We start from the raw sequence: 24,936 nt of genomic DNA, 5'->3' as shown, positions 1-24,936 counted from the left end.
GTCTTCCATTATTACTGATGCACATGAGATTGTGCTATGCTCATGTGGAGCAAATACTCCCCCCCCCCACACATACAATAAAAACCTCATTCCATTTATGTGCTGTTTCAAACGATGAAGCTTCACCCAGCATTTGCTGGCAGTAGACCAGGGCTCTGGCTTGCTGCTGACACACCCTTTGAAGTGTTACAGCCCAAAAGGTGAAGGGCCAGCTGGATAGTGAATGGTGGAGCACCATTCCTTCCTTCTGACTTCTCCTTATTCTGTATCCCTGACTAAAATTTCCCCTCAGCTAATGATGCACATCAGTGAGACAAGTTACATGTCTGGGTCCACCCCATCCAGGCCTGCAATGTAACCCGCTCATATCAGCTATTTTGCTCATATTTGGTGAAAACAGTGAAAGCACACACAAAATAAAAGGGTTTCTGTGAAACGAGGAGAAACATGCTCCCACTTCCCCATCATTAACACCCAGAGCCCTTCTGTCAGCCCCACACCATCACATGAATACCAGGATAAGCAAGGGGGAAGATCACAGAGGTAATCTGGAAGCAGAGCTCATCTGTGCAGCTGCTGGCAAGCAGTGACCTGCCCTCTGTGGCATCACTGCTATGGCTGGGCCAGGCTGCAGTTGTGACCCTGCTCGGCCTCAACAAGTGCAGAGGTGTGCACAGATCCCAATGATTGTATAGAGGAGCAGTCAATCAAGCTCTGCTGAACAAAGATGCACAATTTGAGTCTAGTTTTTAACATTTGCGGGGAGAAAAAGTTGTTAGGTTTCCTTTTTTTTTTTTGTTAAGCAGCAAGTTTTCTGTCAAGAGTTTTTAATATATTTATTTGAAAACAAGGTTTTGTGAAAGAGTACACTAAATAGCATATATCTGTTCTTCAGCCATAAAACACGGACTGTCAGCTTTAGCTCAGCACAGATTGGGGCTGCATGCACTGAACATCAGATCTCGATAGGAAGGTCATCATGTCTGTCTGTCTGATATCAAGCATAATGTCTTCTTTAGATGACATGACCCTGGAGGAGGGAGAGAGAGAAACCAGAAAATCAAATGTGTTTAACTAAGGCTTCCTGTGGTTGGCCCCACACACTCACCCGAGCCTGTCACTGACGCAACATTTATAGTTTTTAGCAAGGAGTTTGTTTTCCTGCCCATCCACCAATTCAAGTGCATAATCTTTGCTCGTGGGAGCCCTGGGACATGCCAGGCCATATTTGGAAATACAGCAACTGGATTTCTGCCTCTCAGTGAGAAACTTGTACATCCATTCAGGCACTTTAACCAAGGAACCTGAGAACTTCACCATTTATTGCCTGGAACAGATCTACTACTATCATTGCATTGGGCTCAGAGGGCACCACAGAGCCCATGACTAGAGTGTCTTTAAATTCTGCTAAGAACTGCTGGGAAGACAAGACAACTTTAGGAAGCAGAGCAGTAGCTCTGTTTTGACAAATCCTGGCACCCTGAGGTCAAGTAGATGGTAGCTTTGTTATGTAAACTACTTGCCCCTCTGGGACCATCTTTCAGGAGCTGACTAGTCCCTGTGACCCCTGCACTGCTCTCTGCCCAGCCAAGCTCTACTCAAGAGTAGTCAAGCCTGCCAGATTAGAGAGCAGATCCAGAACAACTGGGTCAGGCCTGACCCAAAAGAGTGAACTTGTGAACTTCTCCTAAGCTGCCAAACGCTTAAAATTAGAACACAGTATGTTTCTAAATCTGACACAGAAGCTGTCAAAGAGCTAAACCAAGAGTGCTGGGTGCTGGTAACTGCTTCCGTTGGTACAAAGAGGCTATTCCTTTATTGGGATTAAAAAAGGTGATTCTGCACACTACTCTGTACCTCAGGTCTTAATCATCAATGTACTCAAAGGGCTCTGGTGGTTCAGGTTCTTGCTCCTCTTCCTCGATCTTCGGACCATGAGCTGCCACGGGTTCAACCAGCTCCTCCATATCCTCACTGGTGTCCTTCAGGATGATGATGCCTCCAATGGAAAGCTGCAAGACAAGTGCCATGAGCATTTTGAGCTGATTGTCTCTGCCTCATGATGGAGTGTTTGTGGCCACAGAGTCTATCCTAGGCCATATGAGACTCCTCGGCAGGAATGAGTGTCAGAGAGCAAAGCATCTGACACTCACCTGGATCTCTGTCTGATAAGGGCATGGAACAGTGAGAGTCTATCCAGGTTACTTTTTCTATTTCTTCTGTCTAGGTCTCAGTTCAATAGAAGGTGACATCTGGATTCACAGCTTTACCCCAGTCCCATTCTGGGGCTTTCCACATGAAAACTAATTGAACTGTTATTGCTTTCTAAGGCTCATCTTTTCAGGTTTACAATGCTTAGTGAAGCCTCTCTGTGTAGCTGCCTCCCAGGAGATTTTCTGAAACAGAGACTAATCTGATCACCAGCTTCCACCGAGTGAGGAATCCCATTAGCAGAACCTCACAAAAACAAAGGGGAATTAATTATAAAGATCACAACCAAACATCTTGGCAGGCTGAAGCACCTCTGGGACTGAAACACAAGGCGCAAAGAGGCAGTGCTGTGTCACGCCTGGCTGGGATCAGGGCTTTGGCCACAGCAGGATTTCAGGCTATAAACAGCATTTCAAAGAGGTCTTTTACTCTGGCATTCCCCAAAGCAGAGCAAAGGTCGAGAACGGCTCCATTCCAAGAGGTTCCTTGGTTCACACCCTAATCCCAGCAAAAACTGCACTGTTCTGTTCTCTTCAAAACCTATTTATGGGGCTTTAAGGCAGGAAACTGAACCCCCCCACCAAGGACTTGGCTTCTTTTGAAACCAAGGCAAAGAGCTGTGTAAGTCCACATTTCAGTGAGTGGACACTTACTGGAACACACAGCAGATCTTCCCAACCCAAACAGCAGTTGGGTCACCCGCTTTTGAAGGGTAGAAACTAAAAAACCCTTCCACAGCTTTGCTAAAGGAGAAGTTTCAAAAGGGAACGGTGCACAGAGAATTCCAATGTGCTGATGGAATTCCAGGAAATCCATTTATTAAAAACATTACTATTTTCCTGGAAAAAGTATTACAACTACTGAACACCATTTTCCCACGCATAATCCTGGAAATGGGGTAAGTCAAGGGTGTTATTTCTTGAACAAAAATAAAAAGCAGAAGACTTTGACTCAGGAGATTTACAGTTCAGGAGCCAGCTTGTCAGATTTGCAATATATCTGAGCATCTCACCAAGAAGTTAGTTACCCCTTGGGCTTAGTGCTAACAGAACTTCTTAATTTTCCATCTGACAATCACAGCTGAAGGCACTTTTCTAAGGCCAGATGTAACTCAATAGGAAATATGTTCAATGAAAAACCCCTCTATTTAGGTATAAATCCCACTGCAGGATAATAAAGCTACAGCACAAGCCCTAATGTATTTCACTGCTTTGACAATGAACCTATACAACTTCTCAGCCTATTTTAAAGATCATGGCTCAGTCTTTATGTTCCCAGCAACATCATTAATACACAGAGTATGTCTGATTGGTTTTCATGCTGCGCATTTGACATATGTACAAGAAGAAACAAAATTAAAGCAGCATTAACATGATGAAAAGGTTAGCAGTGGCTCTGACTTTCCCCCACCTAGAACTGCATGGGATCATTTGGAGTGAGGGACATTAAAAAAAGGAAATATGACAACAGCAAAGCTGCAAATCTCTGCAACACATTCCAGTGCTGCACCAGCTGTGAGTTCTCATGAACACACAGAACTTCTGGGCCCTTACGCACAAGCCCAGCACTAGGAAGGCTCTGCCAAGCATATGGACTGGGAAGGTGACACTTACTGGTTTGAAAGGCTGGTACCGGCAGCTCTCTGTCATAGTGAGAACTTTGAGCTGAGCAGGCATGACTCTGGCTGGGTTGTCCAAAAGCTGGAAGTTGGGTTCAGGCTCTTTTTTCTTTTCTTTTTCATCCTTCTTTTCATTCTCATCCTGTGGAGGGAGAAGAGAAGATCAACATGATTTTAGCAGTAACCTCTAACCTTTCACAGTTAGCAGGGTAAGGTACAGTCAGGCAGCAATTCCAAAGTGTGGTGAGAAACCATTCTTCTGCTGAGGAACATGCTAATATTTATCTATCAGCTGGCACAGAAAATGCCAGCGTGGATCTAAGTGCTCTCAGCAAGGCAAGGCCTCACTCTCAGCTGCAGATGAAAGCAAGTTGAGGTGGCAGTGGAACAGTTTAACCTCTGCTTTCCCTTTCTCATACATTTTCTGTAAACTCACTCACCACTTTTTGTAACAACTGAAGATTCTTTAATATCATTACCGAGCATATGAAAATTACCAAAAGCTGCCCTTGTATTTTTGCAGCTATAAAGCTATCACTGACATTTCACACTACTGATAGTGACAGCAGTTCACCCAAAATGCCTTGACCTCAGCATCTCCCTAGGGAATTGCAATGAATCCCTCCTTTACCAATGACTCAGCAGCTAGAGAGAAAAAGCAGAAGGAAAAAAACCAGTATCCTTTACATACTTAAGAAGGTGGATCATGTTTTCCCTCTTGCTCAGAAACATCTGAGTAACAAACAAAAAAACCACAGAAAAGATGGGAACCACCAATAGGAAACTATCAGGAACACCACTGAATGCATGGCACATCCTGTAACAGCAGACAGGACTTTGTCTGGCACAGCAGCTGCTCGTTGCTGTGCAGGTCCCTTGGAAGCTATGGATTACTAGTCATATAACAGCCATAAGAGAAAAACAGGAAAGCAATGATACCTCTAAAACATAAGGACAATGACAAAACACTCAATTCAAACACAGCAGGTGGCAGCAAGCTCCTTTTTTGCTATCCTTGTTTTTCTGCTTGATTCAGCCAAGGAAACTTTTTAAAAGTCTGGACACACACGGACACAACACGTGAACCCCTTCTAATATATTGCTTCAACACCTGCATTTAACTATAGTTTGTAGCAATTTTAGAATAAATATGCATATGTTCAACACATTTTGCTTAGTACATAGAACTGTAAGAATAATTCAAAGAAAAGGCAATGTTTGGTGACAAGGAAACTTGACAAAGGAGAAAAAACCCACAACCCAGAGATTATACCTTGCTTGCATGAGATGATTAATTTTCTGGGCCAGCTGCATGACACTCAGTGCCTACAACATGGCCACACCTATGTAGGTCTAGGAAGATTATTTTACACATAAACCTTTGATCTTACACAACATGTGTGGGGTTTGTTAGACTAAAATTTAAATTGAAGAGGCCAGAAGGGAAAGGACCTGGGGGTGCTGGTTGACAGTGGCTGAACATAAGCCAGTGTGTGTGCTCAGGTGGCCAAGAAAGTCAATGGCATCCTGGCTTGTGTCAGCAATAGTGTGGCCATCAGGACCAGGGCAGTCCCTGTACTTGGGACTGGTGAGGTCACACCTCAAACCCTGTGTTCAGTTTTGGGCCCCTCACTACAAGACAGACATTGAGGTGCTGGAGCATGTCCAGGAAAGGGCAACAGAACTGGGGAAGGGTCTGGAGCACAAGTCCTGTGAGGAGCAGCTGAGGGAGCTGGAAGGGCTCAGCCTGGAGAAAAGGCAGCTCAACAGGGACTTTATCACTCTCTACAACTCCCTGATAGGAGGGTGGAGATAGGTGGGGGTCATTCTCCCAGGTAACAAGACACACGACAAGAGGAAATGACTTCAAGTTGTGCCAGGGAAGGTTTAGATTGGATATTAGAAAAAATTTCTTCTCCAAAAAAGTTGTCAAGCACTTGAAGAGGCTGCCCAGGGGAGTGGTGGAGTCACCATCCCTGGCAGTATTTAAAAGATGTGTAGATGTGGCACTCGGGGACATGGTTTGGTGGTGGCCTTGGCATTGCTGGGGTTAAGTTTGACTTAGAGGTCTTTCCAACCTAAAGAATTCTATGGGTCCATAATGCACTTTCAGCTTACAGTTGTTTTTGGAATATTTGCATTTATGAGCAGGGCACAAAAGAAAGGGTCTTCTGTTAGTACTGAAAGAATTTTAGCTGGCATATGTTTTCCAAATTACAGCAACCACCAAAAATTCTTTTCTCCATTACTCAGCTTGCTCCAGGTTGCCACATTATTCGCAGATGAGGATGACAACTTCCAGTGTCAGGTCTATGAGCTGAAAGAAATCATCAGAAGACCAAAGCAATCACCAGAACTACTGAGCAGCATATGGAACCTGCAGTCAAACCTCAGTTGCTTCTAAGCTGGGTGTGGATAAATGTTTGGCATTTTGATAGATGGCCAAAGCACATGAGAGACTGCTGCCAAATGGTGAACATTTCAGAATAGGAGGTTAAGCATGTGCAAAACCAGAAAGTTTAAACTCTCCAGTGCTCTCGAGGTGAATTAGACATGATCAAGCAACTGCTACAACACTCCTTTTTAAAGGCCAGAGGTCCCAAGGACATGAAATTACTAAGACTTTTTCTACATTAGTAAGAAAATTACATGGATAAGAGATAAAATTCCTCTGTGTCTAAAAGCAGCAAGTAATGAAATAATACTCATAAGGTTCATGCAGTTAAAGGCACAAAAACTTGTCAAAACAAGCTTTTGCCATTAAGGAAGTCAGTTACTTAACAACACTGAGGAAGATTTATTTCTCCAGAAATAACAGATTCACAATTAGTAGCACCTCTTGCTTTTAACAGTGCACACACACAGAGTAAAGATGCTAACCAGTGTCTGCAGCAATGTGTGTCAGCGCTTTGCTCGTAACACAGCTGGCGAGAGGACAGAGATGAGAGGGTGCCAACTTTCATGAGACACCTTCCACATTTATAAGGGTGGGGGGGAAGAGGAAATTTAAGTTTCAATGTGTGCACCCACCACTTCCATCTTTTCCTCTTCTTTCTTCTCTTTCTCCTTTTCCTTTTCCTTCTTCTTGGCTTTTGCAGTGATGGACAGCACAGCAGTGGAAACCTGGAAATGGCAAGAGATGAGGCATTCAGTGTGACCCAACACTGTATACTGAGCTTCAGCCCCCCAGGCTGGAGACTTTTGGGAACAAATGGCAGCAGCTTTCTGAGAGGGTCAGGGAGCAAGAGCATTTGTCACATTGCTAGTGAGAATAAATGTGGGTTCTTGGCACATTTTAACTTTTGGCCAGGGAAGTTTAAAGAGAAAAGATTTGCCCAATTCACATCCCATTCAAAGGCAAGAAAACAGCTATGAGCAGTGAGCTTTGCCTTTCATCAGAGTTAATTTCTGGATTCCCCAGTGGCTTGGAAATCTGTCCTACCCAGCACTCAATTCTGGTAAAATGTTTTACAGTTTTCACACCGTGTCATTCATCAGCATGACATGCCTGAGGTCCCCACTGCTGCAATTGCTCCCTAAGGGCTGCTCTGCCCACTGCTGCGCTCTGCTCAACAGCTTTTACCATGCTGTGCCAGGAGACAAACTGCTTCCACTATTGTCCTGCTTGTGATCCCACAGGTCTTCTCCTTTTCAATACCGAGATATTCCCAGTGCCACACTTACCTTTTTGCAATCCAAGGAGCTGACAGCTATTATTCTAGCACATGGGCCCACTGCTCCTTCCATATGGGACTGTTTGAGAGGTGTCCCACCTAATATTCTCAACGGTTGCACTGGAGCAGCACTTTGGAGCTCAAGTCACAGACAAGGACCCTGCTGTTCTGGGTGCTGCACATACAAGTCAGTAGGGCACGGAAAGCAGGTTTTTTATTCAATACTTCTGCTTGAGGTTGCAACAATTCAGTAGCAAATCATTTGTATGCCACAGTCAGCAACAGTCCCAGGCACAGCAGGAAAATTTACTTAGAATTCTCTTTCAGAGACTACAGCACCTGCCAATTTTTCCTTTGCTCTTTAGATTCCCTGGTAGTACCACCAAAGTCAATGTTTATACTAGGAGGGAGAAGGGGTTAGTCTTTACACAGAAAGCCAGCTCAAATACCTTTTCTTTCTCCTTTTCCTTTGGTACCTCAAGAGGTGGGGGGTAGGCAAATGTGGACGGCTTACAGTTGGACTTGTACTGGACTTTTGGCATCTAAGACAAAGAGTTTAAAACGATGTTAGAAATTAGAAAAGTGGAGAAAAATCCACAGCAGAATAATTACTTTAGCTTCATTTTCCTTCCAGCAGAGACAAACACAGATCCTCTAAAGAATACAAGCTTCCCCTTCTCCCTCTCCGGAAGCTGAGAAACTGTTATCAGTGGCAGTGGTTCAGCTAGAACAATGTTATTTAATTATTCTATAATTTGATTCTGGCAAGCTCTCCTAGCCCTCTCCATACACTCCATCCTATTCACACCATGCTTTGTTTCCACTGCTTCAAAGCTTTTGTGGTTTTGATGTTGTTGCTGTGTTTGTGTGTATCAACACAAAATTGGTTTAAGATCTAAGTGAAGATTTGCTCTGTCAATGCACGCGAGGGCAAACCAAGCACTGACATTCCCTTCCTGCCAAAGGACTGTACATTTGGGGGTGAGTTACCAGTGTCACATATTCCCTTACTCTTGGCTACTTAAGCAAGGGTAGAAAGCATCTTTTGACAGCCAATCCAAGTTCTTAAACACCCCCATGCTGCCAGACCCAGAAGATTTTTTGTGGAACTTCCTATCTTAGTTGTTCAGCACAGGAAACCCAGCATAGTACACAACTTAGAGGGGCTGTACCACAGCTGACAGCTGGAAGAACAGATGCATAAGAAAAGTGCCAGTACCCATGGCTGCTCAGTTTAATGTTTACTCCCCAAGGAATCCAAACAAATCCTCTTTTCCCACTGCTAGCTTTCCTAGGGGAGAACATCACATAATTTATCTGGGAGGCCAGGGGGGCAACAAGTTTTTTTTTTAAATAACCCTGACCTTCAAGAGTGATAATGGGGCGGTCTCTGCAAAAATACTCTGAACAGAGTTCCTTTCTTTTTAAGCTACTTTGAAGTAAAGAGGTCAGTGTCTGCTCTCTACATTTTTCTTGTCCCTATTCCCACCATCAGCTCTGCAATTTAAGCCTGTTTTTCAGATTTCTTCTACTTAGTACCTTTTCTGGCACAAGTAAGTGGAAAATGCAAAGAAAACCAACAAATCCATGCACACGCCTTGCAGACCACTCAAGGAGTCCAAGCAGCTTTTCAGTGTCTCTTCTCTCTTCTTGTTACGTACCTTAAGATCCTTGTTAAGGCCAATGACACAAGTTGGGGTGAACGCCAGTGACAAAAAGTGTGACAGGGGGAACCAAAACCAAAACTGGGTGAAGACCAGAACCCCCACCACAGAAGGCATGTGAGTATGTCCTGTCCTTGACTGCAGTGAAATGGTTACGTTATGGCCCCCTGTAAGGAATCATAAAAGTTAGTGAATTCATTCCTGGGTGCTCCACAAAGATACCTGAGCAATGCATCTCAAACAATTGCTGTCAAAGGGTGGCAAGCCAGGGCACAATGCTGCCAGTTTCCTCCTCTGGAACACACCTCCCTCCTTTATTGTGAGCTCAGCTTACTCAGTAAAACAGATGTACAGCACAGAGACCACAGTGCTCTACAGTACCCAAACACAATCAGGGAATACAGCCTTTCTTCCACACTCATTTTGCCAGGATACAGGTTAGACAGAAGTACAGGCAGTGAGTGGGGGAGAAAAAGGCAAACCTTTGCCATCAACAGTTTTAAAACATGGCATATAAATGATGCTCGAGACAAGGCTCAGGAGGAACACAGTACATATACAGCAGAACATATAGAGATTTTTCTTTCTGTGACTGCCTCCCTGAACTATCAGTTATGCAGCAGAAATATGCCTAGGTTTTTATTCTACACCATCTCAGTAGAAAAAAATGTAAACAGCAGCAACTTCAGAAGTTGTTTCTAGACATTATCAATCTAAGCTGCACAGAGACAAGCTCCTGCAGTATTTGCAGCAAAATTACATCTCTGCCAGACAACCAAGTCTTAGATTTGTACTTGCAAAGCAGAGACCAAAACAGCTCCATATGTTGATGTAATGCAGAAACATCCAGCTAGAAACAAAATTGAAAGACTGGACTTGCAGACAGACTGAGAAAGTGTTAATCTGATCTTCCATCTTCTGATGAACACAGTGAATTGAGTTGAAGAGGGCACCAGGCAAGTGCATTACCGCTGACAAGACCCGGGGCAGGGAGGTTAACTTTGTTAAAATACAAACACCCACTGGTTGCAAAGTCAGGCCACTTTGTAGCTGAAAATCCCAAACTGGAGTAGCTTTTCCCTGCCTCACACAAACAGCCACCTCAGCAGAGCCACGCAGCAATGGAGCTGTCTGATTTTTAAAGACAAACAGAATTCTCTTTTGCTGCCAAAACTAATGAAAGCCCTGACTGAAGCAGTATTGTCATCTTGGGTATCTGTCAGGGAGAGGCAGTGGAAGGTGGGGCATTTTGATGCCCTTGATGCCCATCTGTAGGATGTTCTGCATACATTCTATCTCCTTCCTTTTGTGGTAGCAATAGATCTTCTGCTGTTTGACAGGAAAACTCCTTCCTGCTACTTCTTTGAAAGACAAAGATAAGGTCTTGTCTTTTTCTACTGCTACTCTGCTCTGCTGCTGATAGCAATCTCTTGCCCTTTCACCTGAATTTGCCACAGCACTGTGGAGGGATTGCCTGAGGTCTTGTGCTATCCTTAAACATGGCGAGCACGCTCAAATTTCTGGTCTTCTCCCCCATCTTCGCTTTGAAATTTATTTTACTGCATCACTGTGTAAGGACCAGGCCCTGATTATGTGCAGATATTCTGAATCAAGCAGCAGACTGAATGTTGCACAAGCAGCTTAACTGGGCTTTATCAAACTTTTGCACTTTAATTTTCAGAATTTTAACCTGTAATTCAGAATTAGAACCTATAATTATCCAATCTCTGGTATTTCCTGAACAAGCAAATGATTTAATATTCAAAAGATGCTGTCATGCTACTTCTTTCTGCTGTTTTATACCCACAAACAGCCTACCCTCACTCCCAGGATTTTGCAAGGAGCAGGAAAGGTGGGGAGACATAATAGTGCACAATTGTGATTTATCTTCATGATTAAATAACATCCCTGACTGCCTGGAAGGGAACACATTCCAGATCTTTGGGTGGATGAATAAAAGCTGTGACATGATGCCTGGAAAAAAAAATTCAAAAAGCACAAAAGAAGAAAATGCAGGGATCTTTGGGTAGTACTATAAGGTCAATCTCCCAAAATTCACACTGCCACTGGGGCAAGGGGGGGTTGGGGAAAAACCCCCAAACCCTAAGTTAAATTTAGTGTCTACTTTTTTCTTATTTTATTAAAGTAAAAATTTAGCTGCTGAAGCTTATCAATTAGGCAATGACCAAGTTCTTCATTTCCACTTCAGTGCTCCCAAGGTACCCCACTCCTTCCATTAAACTACCAGCCTAAATGGTTGCCTCATTGTCAGAGCAAAAATCCCACCTCCAGTGCCTCATTTCCCAGTCATGCACTGGAAATCTTGCACTTCTAATCAAACCCTGTCATTGGAAGAAAACTGGACTTTTTTCCTCCCCTCTCCCCCCAAAAAAAGACCCAACAAAAAACTAAATTCAATTGCCCCAACTGTGGCAGATAACACAAAGAACCTTTTCTTCCTGGTAGTGATAATTAAATTCTATAACTCATTGTTTCAGATAAGCACTTCCAGTTGTATAGGAAAGATAAAAAGAATTTGTTCTTTTAGGAGGCTCTAATGAAAGTGGCAATAGGTTAAGAAAAGGAGTTCACAGCCTTCCTGGAGTCTCTCAGCAAGAAATAAAGAGGTTAAAGTTGGCACAAATTCCCATGAAGTTTATTAAAACTGGACATTTCTGGTTTCCCAGTCATTATACAATACATGAGTGACACAGAAAGCAAATAAGGTTTTAGTTGCATTTTTATGATTTAATCTTAAGGGTCAGAACTCAGAACAGGTCTGTACTGCTGAGAAAAATCCCAGAGGCAGCTAGTGTCTGCCTTTCCAGCAAAAGAGTATGAGTATGGGAATGACCAAAATTATTCTAACAGTCTCATGCCAAGAACATTGCTCAGCCTGAGCTCCAGGAGGGGCACCCAGGAGGCAAGAATGCAGTGCCTGTTACTTTCCTCTCTGAGCAGGCCTGGTCATCTGTGACAGAGCAGCCTGACAGCCACAGGCCCATCAGGAAAGCTTTCTGAACCTGCTTTCATGCAGACAGGTGCAGGCAGCACTCTGTTCTCCCCCACCACACAGCCTGGAGATGCAGAGATTTCATACAGACACTGTACCCACACTGCAGGGTGCTGTGCCTAAGCCACTCCACAGAGACAAATTTGGGGCTCCTTTGCTTATGGACTGCAGGACTAATCTTGATCTCAGGAATACAGGAAAAAACAGCTTGTTTCTGCCTATCACAGAGGATAAGGATGTGCATGGCAAGAGAAGGCCTCAGCACAAGAGACCAGATGGGAAAAACTGTGATTGGAAACTCGGAAAAGAGGTGCCATTGACAGACACAGCACTGTACAGGTGTTACCTCAGCAGATTTCCAAATTTCTGGAGCAGGTGATGATTTAGAAAAATAAAGAAGCAACCTATCATGCTATAATAAATCAACATTCAGGGTGACAAAATGACTTAAAGAAAAACTATTGTATTTGTCCAGACTTCTGGATATGAATTCTGCCCCAATGACTGGGCTGAGTCTCTCCTAACAGAAACATGCTGATACAAGCTGAAACTACAAAACAGGGTTTATTTCTTTAATTAGCTAAAATTCCTTGAAATCTGAGATTTCTTGCTACTATGACATGAGAGGCATAAAACCAGCACCTCATCTCCCAAATGAAATTTGCTGCTACAGTGATTGCAACCAAACAAGTTTAAGAAATTTTGACAGCTTTAAATGTTTGGGGAATTACCTGCATCCAAAATGCCTTGTGCCAGGATTGCTCCAAACTTTGCCATAACATCATCATGCTTATCATTGATCACTTTGGAATAGAGCTGCCTGAACTGGCTGACCTGGATAAAAATAATGAAAAGGAGAAAAAAGAAAGAGAGATTATAAAACTGACTGCATGAGTCAAATATTCCATCTTTAAGGGAAGCATCCTCAATTTCTGCATCCTACAATGACATTTGCATTTTCAATAACTTTAGTCACTGGTGTTACAAGTCACCCCATTAATAATTAATTACAGAGATTTTCCCCACTTGAAGATATTCATATACTGATTTTAAAATGTTCAGGATGGACGTGCATTTCCAGACCATATTTTGCAAACCTTATAGGACTACCCTGAGAATCTCTGGAGTGTCACTGGAATAAAAGACCAATTGATGAGTTTGTAGCAAGAACTACTGTGTGTTCTTAGTGACTGACACTGCACTTTAATAAATTTCCTCCATTTCCTATTGCTGAAAACCTCCAACTTATTCCATTATTTCTGTACAATATTTCTGCTGTATTGATAATGCCCCTGTGATGCACCATCAGCAAATTTTGCTACTGCACTCCTACCTTTAAACTGAGAATCATTAAAGAAAATATTTAATAAAGTAACAGTTTATGCCATGGTATGTTCACCGCAATATCTTAAGTACACAGTAAAGGAAACTGCTAAATCTTTGCTTATGGCTGCAGTGGTTCAGGAGGGTATTAACCTCATATGGAGCCAATGCTCCATCTCTTTGGAGAAAGTGCTGGGGCAACTCACCTCCTACAAAATGGAGCAAGATGTCAACAGCCAGCCATTTCTTAAGCTGTTGAAGCAAAACCTGCCAGAGTTTGTCTAGTAAAGCCCTTTTGTCTCCTATTATTTTTCCTTCAAAGCACAGCAACAAGCACAACCCAAAGTACTGTGTAAGTTTATTTCATATGCTATGAAACCCACAAGCTTTGTTTCTCCCTTGAAATCTTAAAGCACTTCAAAAATTCTACAGCATTTGGAAATGCTACCAAGAAATTTATTTGGGCAACTTCCAGGAGGAACACTAAAATATAGACAATGATTAATTTCATCTTTCTAACAAAATACACAACCCATTCTGATAATTAGTGCTGGCCAAAATGACATGGCACTGAGTTCAAATGAAGCCAAACACAGGACCTTGGAAACAGTGAGGAAACAACAGAGATTTTGAGATATAAGAATGATACAACACCATTTCCTACCACAAAGGGCTGTCATTTATCAGGCTGTTTACCACTTCTCCCTCCACCAGTCAATATTCATGCACATAAAGCCCAGGAGATTGTCAAGAGCAAGATTTTATAAACAGTTAATTACAGGAAATACTGGCAGGTGATGTGCACAATGCTTCTGGCAAATGCAAGCTCTTAAGAATAAGAGCATTAATAAAATCTAATAAAACAGGTTTTAAACTGTTTGCATGTTCTATCTATCTTCTTCAAAAGATGAAGTTATTCTCCATACACTTGCCCTCTTGAAGGAGTGTACAGAAACATCTCACAGTATCAGGCTTTCGTAAAGTAAAGGTGCAACTGGAATACTGCAAAAATCATTCTTGCACCCTACCAAGCCCTAGCATTTCATCTAAATCACAGAAACAAATTCCCAACAACAACCTGGTCCTGGTTTCTTCACATCTTGAAGACAATAGGCCAATATGACTGAAGGAGGATGGAAGAAAAGGCTTGACCTTGTTTATTATTTTCTCATTTTGTCAAGATGACTATCCTAACACAAAACCAGGAATTGAATTTACTTTTTCAAGTAGTTCAACATGTAGTTTGTCTCCAAAACTGCTGACTTAATTGCCCTGCAGGTCACAAGCACTTAATCAAGTTGTCACTGATTTCTGTTATGATGACCTCACCACATCTGTACTTTAGGATTCCATTTCACAAAATAAACTTGTTAATATTTTATATCCAGCACTAATACAGTTCTTAAATGTATCAACAGAGGCCAGGAGAAATCTTGTTGGCTGCACATGGAGGAATTGTTTCAACTCCAAAGAGACCAAACCACCTTTACTCAACACCTGCTACCCCTTTATGGACTTTAAGCAACTTTCAAGTTCAAGGAGCATCCATGTAATTACAATTCTTTTCTTCACAATTCTTTATTTAAACTTTTTAGTTAAATTTAAACTCTTTGAATTATTCATTTAAACAAGATTGAGCACAACAAAGAGGAGGACAAACACATTGGGAAGATCACAGTGAAGTTATTTCAAAGGCATACATTTACCCTTTTCTCACAACAAAAATGGCTTTTTTTAAACCAAAATACTTTGATTCTTAAATCTCTGTTTATTACTGGCATTTCAGCATTGCAATGCTCAAAACTCTGATGGCAGTTAATTCCCGAAAAAATCCTGAACTGTTTAAGGAAGATTGTTTGCTATCGTCTTCACCCCAAATGATCAGCAGAGGATTGAAAGTATTTCTAACCCAAAGCTCACAAGTAAGAAGTTTACTAAAAAAAAATATATATAAAATCCCAGAACAGACAAAACTGAGCAGCAATGACAGGAAGCTGGCCAGGCTCTATGACCCACTCTTTATTAAAATCACCATCTCTCACATGCAAAGCATCTCCAAAGATTTAGAAGCAGTGAGATGATGATACATGTAATTTAGCTTCTTTGTAACCCATCAAGACCATACAGCTTGTGGGATACAAAAATCATCACACTCCTCTTCCTAGCTGCTTATTCAGCAATGCAAATACCCACATCCATCACATGAGACCCTTTGGCACACAGTGTCCAACGTGTCACTCAGGAATCTAATCCGATCAAAATATGTCCCTGCAATCCAAAAATGGCTCCTTTTCTGAACTCCACCCTTTCACATCAGAGTTGAGTAATTTTTTTTTCAGACTGGCAGAGAGCTCCAAAAAAAGTTTCCCATGGATAATAAACAACTTAATTGGCAGCATTTTCCCCCAAAATATTCCTTTTGCTTTTGAGTAAGAAACCATAATGGTTATAATCAACTTTTGGGGTATTTATAACAAGCAAAATTTGTATATTCTGTGTTTAGTTCCTAAATTGGCAGAATATTTCAGGTTTTATTTATTATTTTGTAATCTGGAATTCTGGGGGTTGTTTCTGTTTGTTTTTTAATATCTGTAATGCTTCTATGACTAGACAATGAATTGCCTTCTGTATCTGTATCTGGTAACAATTTGGCATCAAGCTGTTTCAGTTTCTGGCCCCATTTTTAAACAAGCCACTGACCCCCACACTATACATCTCCTCCTGTGTTTGCTGGCCAACTATTTTAACTACCCTTTTATCAAGCAGAAGCATCACACGACTTGGAAGCCAAGGTTTCCAGGCCTCTTTGGGGAAAGAGATCTGCCTTATTACACACCTCAAATAATCTGTGTTTTCACTAGCTGTTTTCCTACTCACTTGAGGACAAACAGAGTCTTTCACCTATTATCTCAAAAAGCCAGAAACTCCAACAGGCAGCCTCAGCAAGTGATCCACATTTTAGGATGTCTGACAGATTCAGAGCAGATTGCAATGCCCATTCCAAGAGGATTAGGGTGCTTTGAAAACTAAAATGAATGGATTCTCAAAATGTTCTTTCATATATAAAAGTATCATCCTTAATTCTTTCAGGTAGGAAACTGAGGCATGGGAGAGCTATACAGTTTGTCCAGTATTAGAGTGACACAGAATGATTAAATCTCATCTTCTATATTGAGGCCTGGCATTCCAATCATCTGACCAAGGAACAAAGAATAAAAACAACAATTAATTTCTTTCCACAGAGAGATGAAAATTCAACTTCACATTACAGAAACTCTGTATTTTGGAAGACAAGGGGATCCAACAAAAGTCTAGTGTCCTCCACTGGCTTATTCAAGTGAACTACTATTCTTGGCTTATTCACTTGAACTACAATTCTGATAATATAAACATTCCCAGAATCTGCTCAGTGAAAACTAACATTTTTCTTCCTTTTTTTTTAAAAATAATTTGAAGGAACAAACTGTCTGCCAGCAAATTTTCATGTTCCGTGACTTGGAAATAGCCAAACACCTGTATTTGTAGATTTCCTTCTCTGACTTTCCCAAGTAAAATTTTCCACTGGACACAGAGGGCTTTTTCCTTCTTCTCATCCAAATGAAGTAAAAAGTGGCTGTTTTTATCACAGTTCATTTTCTAAAATGACATCAATAAAAGCAACCCATATGCAGCAGATGAGCAGCAAAGTACCAGCTACTGCTGTGCCTCACCACTCGCCAGAGCAGGTGAAATGTGGAACCTCAGAGCTTCTCCTAATGCAGACTTTTAGTCTGTACAAATGTTTGCATATCATCACCTGTCACACATTCACAGGGAACCTCCTTTTAAAAGCTAAACACAGCATATGCAAACCTTTTTGCCTTATGAGCAGAAAACTCCATTAAAAATGGAGTATTTGCTATAAACTCACTAAGCTAGCTCTGAAGCTGTTTCACCTGAAAAATGTAAAACTACAAGGGAAACATTGTTTTAACAGGACCTCTCTGCATGGTGACCATATCCAAAACTAAGCTTACTATCATCAAAACCAATGTCTTCACAGTCACTTTCCTATCATTACAAGATGCTTTGAGGGCTTTCAAGGAAGAGCATTTATTCTTGTAGTGCCCAGGGTTAGAATGCTGCCGTCCATCAGGCATATTCCCATCATTCAGAGCACATGCACTGATCCAAGCAGGACCTTCCCACTGCACATTCAGCTCTGGCTCTTTACAAGACATGTGCAGTCTCTTGCCAATGCTTAAATGCAGTGCCAAGCACTAAAGATTTGGCATCCAAGACAATTTTCCCACCTAACAAGCTGGTATGTGAGGTGTGACACACTACCTTTGGGCAGGTGATCTCAGTCTGCTGGATCATGATAAGGGCAGATGCAATGAGAGCTCCTTGACGCACATAGTTCACGGGATCATTTGTCATTGGCTCAAGCAAATTGATTGCTTCCTAAGAGAAATGAAGAAATACAAAGTCACAGTTAATACTACTATTTTTAGTATGCCAGGTTTCAATTCTCCAGTGGAAGGTTATCAGATTGATGCTATCAGATATACTTTTCATAATGTTTTGCCTAATCTTGGCAAATGAAGAAGAAACCTGTATTTCCGTAGATTTTAATCTAAAAATTGGGAAGAAAAAGAAAATAAACACTAAAAACAAGTGATGAATGGGTGGAACAAGATCTACCTGCAGAAATAGGGCAACAGCTAAACAATAGGTATAAGCAACAGATGCTTTCATCACATTACATTCCAAATTCTTGGCCTTAATTGTTAGAACCTGTAGCATTTAGCATAATTTAGGTAATCTCTTGTTCAGAGTGCTCTCCTGTCCATACTTAAACTGAGGACATGAGCAAATGCAGTTGAGTGCAGAGTGCAAGAGACTCCCAGTTCAGACCCCTCTTGGTGTTACTTCCATTATGGTGAGGCTTTTAAAAACAAGTTCATTTTATACAGAACATTGTTTCAAAGAACCACTTGTAAAATAACATTATGCCTTCACTAAGACTGCTTTTGTCATCTGAGCTATGTTGGAGGCTGTGCTTCTTCACCTGAAGGTGACTCATTCACTCTTTGGCAAGCATTCAGTACCACGGATGAAACACTCACTATGACAAAAAGCTGAACTTTTTGATCTCCAAAATTGAATATATTTGGGCCTTCAAAACCTGCTAATAGAAGCTCTGGAAGGCATGTGTCTGTGTAATCAGATGGTTTAGGTCATCACACAATGTATCTGGAAATAAAACAAGACTAATTTTTGCGACTAAAAGCATTTCCACTTAAATTAACTTGTCAGATGCAGCAGATTAAAAATAACTAACTCCTTGATTCCACCTTCCACTTGAGAATAAAGCAACCTGGATAAAAATAGGACTCTCAGATTTGTTTTCAGATCTGCATGCTTTAGCTACTAAAGATGGCAGGCAGTGCACGTCAGCATTCTGTGCTTTTGGCAGCACAAGTGACACTCGGGAGTGCTCACGCAAGAGCCACAAAGTGTTTAATACAGGAAGAGATGAGACAGATAAGCAAGAGATTTATCATAGACTCAGAGGCATGACATATTACTTTGTCTGTGCACCTGTTCTGAAACTGCAATTCTGTACCACTACAGATTATTATACACATGTGGGAGAAGCAGAGGGAGCTTATTCCCAAGTTTACTTGCTGCTTGTTCCAGTGAGTGCTCACTTCCCATGGCAAGAAGTGGGAATCCTTCTACTATAAAAGGTTTGTTACCATCCATGAGAATTAACCTTCACTGATACTTGTAAAGTGAGAAAAAAATTTACTGGTTGTTAATTACACTCCTGAAACTACAACAAATTTAATTAAATTTCATTGCACTTGGCTTTACTACATGGATCTTCCATGAATCATGTAGCACAGGAAAGATGAAAAGAGCTAGAAGCTAAGCAAAGCACCTGCTGTTTTCCTGTCACTGGCACTCCAAGGGCAAAGGAGTATTGATTTTGGAGTCCTGAACACACATTTAAAGTTCAGTGGCAACTTGACAGTAAGAAAACTCTAAGAAAAGTTTTGAAGACAAAATTCCAAGAATGTGGCAATAATGTATAAAAACATTCTTTTATTTTATCTATTCTGTACGAGCAGGAAAAGAAACTCTATGCCCAGAACAGTTAAAGAATTTAAAGTAGTGCTGTACTCCAGCTGGCCAGCAGTGTACATGTGTGAGAAACCCATCTGCATGTGCGATGTTTGCACACAAATGTGTCTGTGGCAGGAAGGAGCAGGGACAGTCTTGGCCTCAGATGCTTCTGGCCCTCACCTTGTTTCCAGTGCCTGCACAGCAGATCCCCAAAGCCATGGCAGCCCCATAACGTACGTGGGGATTGTAGCTCTCTGACAGCAGAGAAACCACACTCGGACACTGCTCTGGAGTCCTAGAGAAAGGCAAAAAAAGAATGTTCTTTATTATTAATATTGTTCTTCAAAATAGGGTATTGTGCTTCAAAATGTGGAGACTTCACTCTGTTCATATCCGAAAATTTCAAATTGTTCTTCCACACTGTATGTTTTTGCATTTCTCAAAACTTAACCAGATGGGAGGAACAAATGGGCTAAGAGAACAACAATGTGCACAAATTAGTAAACTTTCCTATCACTGCAGATAATCACACACAGTTCCCACTGCTGAAGTCTTCCTTTTTAGTGCTTATTTTCTGCCTTCAAAAGATCACCCAGCAGAATGATAAATCTATTGAGGCTGAGGTCTTTATATCTAGAAATCACGCTTTTTTGACAGGCTTTCCACTAGCAGAGGTTTACCCTCCACAAGACACAGTACTAAATTTCCCATCAGCAGACACAAAACCCACCACCAGTATTCAATCAACCTTCAAGGCTGGTGGGTCCCAAACTCCCCTTTGCAATCATGGCTTCTGCCAACTCTTCCTCACCCCCATCTCCTGCTGTAAATCACAGCACGAGAGGAAATGCTGACACAACACACACTTCCAATCAGTTTATGAGCAATGTCTACTGCTGCCTCCTTACAGTGTCATACTGTGACTGTTGCTGCCTTCTAAGAGATCTGAGATGGGTGTATATGCTCCATGCCTTGCCAGCTGGGAACCAGTGTCCTGCTGCTCATTACAGCAACAAAACTTCCAGCCCAGTGCTGGAAGATGAAAGAGAGCCTTAATTTCCCACAGCCAGAAGCACATGTTGCTAATGCAAACAGCTTTGTCAGTATTGAGTATTTCTGAAGTAGGACAGAACTCAGAGGTGTTGATATATTAATTTCCTCCCTGTCTTCATGGTCATATTTATCCCTCCTTTAATTTTGATGCCACACAAACCACTTCATAATATCAAGCACTGCCAGTTTCAGCATATCCAGTCTCATGACACCATGAATACACGAGCGATGTAGGAATGCAGTTGGTAAGTGCATGCTCACGAAGAAGAAAGATGTAAAACTATAAACTGTGATTTCATTATATCTGTTTATAGAGTGAACATCATCTGGCTCTTCATGCCGTCTTATGGTGTCTTGCAGCCCAGACTAGCATTTTAATTGTCACATTCACAATCCTAGAAGCAGTCTTGCAAGCCATTTACTCCTACTATAAACTGATTTCAGACTAAAATTTACACAGGAAGAAGCCAAGGGCATGTTAGTTTTAGCTTCCTTTCTTACATTTGCTACACTGAAAGATGGAAGTTGGAGGGTGGCAGCAGTACCTGTTTGTACACAGGAATTATGCAGGATCATTGTCTGCCAAGGCACTCAACAACTCAAGAGAGAGAAAAAACACTACAGAGTATACTCCAGCATGGGTTTTATTTAAATGAATAGCTGAATCATAGAAAATAGTAATAAAAAAGTCTTTAGCAATAATCTAGTTCATTCTCTTCTTTCATTGTGACAGGGGACAGAAGACATGTTCATATAATGACACACTCATACTTCAGTTATACTCTACACACATAATCAATTAATTTCTACTCCAGCTATTCCCGTTTCAACACTTTCCCACGCTCTCCTCCAATAACTAGTCCTGAACTCTTCTTTGCATTCCTCTCTCCTACTCCAGCTGATCACAGACAGGCAGCACTACCACACAGGCTCCAGTCCTCCTCCAGAACTGCTGAAGGGACCCAAAGGCACCCAGGCTTCAGAGGCTACTCAACACCTCAGCAGTAATGGCAGCAAGCACCCACATTGCCCTCCTCCCCCCACACCACTTCCATCTGAGTCTTCCCAAAGCAGCCACATGGGGGAAGAATCTCACCTACCAACATCACTTTACAACCACCCCTGGCCTTCAACAGCAGCAAAAGAAAAAACCACAAGAGAGAAGGAAACATAAAGCTGCTGGGAACTGCTGCCTCTAAGATGCAGCCATGATGACAAATGTTAAGAAAGGGAGACAAGCTGGGCAACAGAACAATTCTGTCGTGCCCTATGAGTGAATACGACAAACTAAAAGACACATTTAAAACTACCTATCAGTCTGTTGCTCAACTAACAGCTTAGATGCTGACAATGTTTTTTTAAAAATGAACTGATGTGGAGACTAGGAGACACAAATCCTGTAATAAATGAGCCCAAGCATTCAGCTACACAGAAGACTTCAGCTCTTGCACAAAGACCCTTAACACCTTTGTGTTTGCTTTACTTCAGATAATGTTAAACAGGCAGATTGTGAGCCAAAGAAGAGAAAAACACTTTCTGGCAAAGATGTGATTAGGCACTCTGAAGCATTAATCATTAAATTCGTGTTCAGAAAGCTGGATTTTATAGAATCATTAACTTATTTGTGTCTGCAGGCTCAGAAGTTATACCACAGTTTTTATTATAAAATCAGGATGAATGCACATTAATTGATTTTGGAATTCTTGGCCGGATTTAAGTTATTTGTGGCCATTATTTGAAATACTTTTATCTCAAATCTATCCATAAAATGGTCAAACATTTTGACAGCAGGCCTTCCATTAATTCACTTTGGGAGTTGAAGCAACTTAATGGGTCCCACTACTTTCCTCAGTAATGCAGTTCTCTCAACCCCTTAATCTTCAAAAAGTGTCTTCTCACATAACAGAGATCAAGAAGGCAGATCAACAAGTGGGAAAGAGTCTTGCTAAAGCGTGTATCAGAGGAACAGGACCTCAGTGCACAAGAGCACTGTTGGCATCAATGCTGAAGCAGTAACATTTGCTTACTCCTTTATTGCTGAGATGTTTTACAAAGTCCTACATGGTGTTGCCAAAGGTCAGTATAAACTCAAACCCACACTCCATAAAATTTATAAAACCCAAACCAATTCTGTCAACTGATCAAAAGAGAAGTCAAAAAGCCCTCATAAGCAGTCACAGGCTGTAATCGTGCTCCCATGGCACTACTTCCATCTGGTACTCCAGTTGGGGAATATATGTTTAAAACATGACCATGTTCTTCCCCTGGCCCTTCACTGAGAGCACAGCCCCTCAAGCTGCTGACTTGACATTCAGCACAATCCAGAGGGACAGTCCTCCTGCTGATGGAGGAAGGTTCCACTTCACTGGTACCAAGACCCACACAGGCTCCCAAACCAAGACCACCCCTCTGGCTCCCTGCTGGAGACCTCCACCACTCTGTTGACTGCTGATAGCTGAATCAATGTGGTGACAGAGTAGAAACCTCTGGTGGAAGATGGAGAGAAATAATGAAGAGTGTGAGAAAACTTAAAAACAGTACTAAAAAAGAGAAGTGGTTTGTCACAACTCACACTCAGCAACTGGCTACTCCTACTCAGTCCTAATACAGGTATCTGTCATTACTGCAAGTTAAACACAGAAAACAACATCACATGAAATACCAAAATAACATTTGGAGATTCAGTGGGCAGAAGTTTTATATCCAGACACAAATTTTTCCTCCCCTCTTTAAAGTCACAGTAAAAATTCTAAACCTGGAGTAGATTTAATATATTTTGAGGACAGAAGCAATGTACCATAGTCCTCTAGCATGACCTTTCCATAACACAATCCAGTAATTTCATCTTAAAATTCCTACATTAAAGTCTAAGGCATGTCTCTAAACTGGGCTGTGTATCTTAGAAAGTGAGGCAATGTCTTTTTGAAAACCAAATTATCTTTAATGCACTGGTTCCTTCCTTTTTTCCTAACACTGGTTTTACTCAAGCAGTTTGCTTTTGCAATTACACTTTACTACAACAGCAAAATGATGACAAAAAAATGACCCAATTATTTCCTTCATTTTCATCTGAAAACTGCTCAGCTGCTCCTACATAAGCCATGAAACCACAGACGTCAGTGAACCCAGACCTGTACACAAAAAAAACCCAACATCACAACTAGCTTCAACTTTGTTCTGTTACAAGGAAACTAAATTAATAAAGAAGCCAAGAATCTCTGAAAGTTTCTTCCATGGAAGTTCAACAGTGTAGTCAGCTACAGCTTTGTTTCCACCCTACATCAGGGTAAGTTTTACTGTTGTGATAAATGGGCTGCAGATAAAGGACTTCCTCCAAGATCCAGTTTGGTTTGTTTCAGAAGTCAAACAAAATCATAAAGAAAAACAAAGATGCACCAAGACAGCAATAAGAGATTCTCAGCAAAACATAATAGCTGGCATTTCATTAGTTTTACTCACCAACTGGTTGCTCTTGAAACCTCCACAAGAAACAAACACCCAGCACTGTGGATTTTGAATCTTCCCAGAAACCAGAACCAGCGAAAACAGAGAGGAGCTGCCTGACTCCTGCCCACTTGCCTTAGCCTCAACTCTGAACTCCTTCCTGGGACTGTTCATTTATTGGATATAATTAAATATACGTGGCATTTATAGATTGATCGATAGATCTAAATGTCATATTCTCTCCATAAAAAGCTGATACGTGCTTGTAAGTAGCCTAGAATTTCTGAGAAACCAAAGATAATTTTGAATTCTTCAATACTTCCAAAGAGAGAGGAAAGAAAATTTTTCTTAAGCCTCCAGTGCAAACATTAACAGAATGAAAACCAGGATGTTGATTGTTAACACAGACTAATATGAAAAAAAAACGCCCAGGTCAGCTGGACACCAAAGGTGGCCAGATTCCCTTTCTATCCATGGTGTTGACCTAAACTGTTTTTTTTTTCTGAAGGTCATTACAATTGCAACATCTGCAGATATCATAGTTCTTAGCAGGCTTTGCTAAGAACTATGCAAGAGCCTTATTGGGCTACTGAAAGTTGAGGATCACAGTTAGGTACATTGGCTCTTAACAATCCACTGTAATCTTTTTTTCCCGAGAGGCATGCAACAAGATAAATTAAAAACTCAGACTGCCATATTTTGGAGCACATTCCACGTCAAGTGTCTTAGATCACAGACCAGCTAAAACCACATCCTTTGAGCAGTTTATCTCCAGTCCTGTAAGCTGCACATCTTCAAGGTTAATGCATTACTGACATTTTTCTC

At 41.4% G+C, this 24,936-nt stretch overlaps 1 protein-coding gene across 1 annotated transcript in view; it reads right to left on the bottom strand.

Moving 5' to 3' along the window:
- Positions 1-819: 819 nt before the first annotated feature.
- The window catches only part of PSMD1 (proteasome 26S subunit, non-ATPase 1), a 63,545-nt gene continuing 39,428 nt past the window's right edge, over positions 820-24,936 (bottom strand). Inside the window, exons 17-25 of the mRNA XM_069023903.1 lie at positions 19,795-19,909; positions 17,830-17,946; positions 12,912-13,014; positions 9,165-9,334; positions 7,953-8,045; positions 6,860-6,952; positions 3,825-3,971; positions 1,858-2,012; positions 820-1,030 (exon numbers count right to left, since the gene is read on the bottom strand). Of these exons, the coding sequence (XP_068880004.1) occupies positions 1,866-2,012; positions 3,825-3,971; positions 6,860-6,952; positions 7,953-8,045; positions 9,165-9,334; positions 12,912-13,014; positions 17,830-17,946; positions 19,795-19,909 (985 nt within the window). The 3' untranslated portion in view covers positions 820-1,030; positions 1,858-1,865. The remainder of the gene's footprint in view (positions 1,031-1,857; positions 2,013-3,824; positions 3,972-6,859; positions 6,953-7,952; positions 8,046-9,164; positions 9,335-12,911; positions 13,015-17,829; positions 17,947-19,794; positions 19,910-24,936) is intronic.

The sequence above is a fragment of the Aphelocoma coerulescens genome, chromosome 9 (genome assembly GCF_041296385.1).
Source record: "Aphelocoma coerulescens isolate FSJ_1873_10779 chromosome 9, UR_Acoe_1.0, whole genome shotgun sequence".
NCBI classification, from domain to species: domain Eukaryota; kingdom Metazoa; phylum Chordata; class Aves; order Passeriformes; family Corvidae; genus Aphelocoma; species Aphelocoma coerulescens.
The sequence above is the reverse complement of the archived record's forward strand: the minus strand, read 5'-3'. Positions and strand labels throughout refer to the sequence as shown.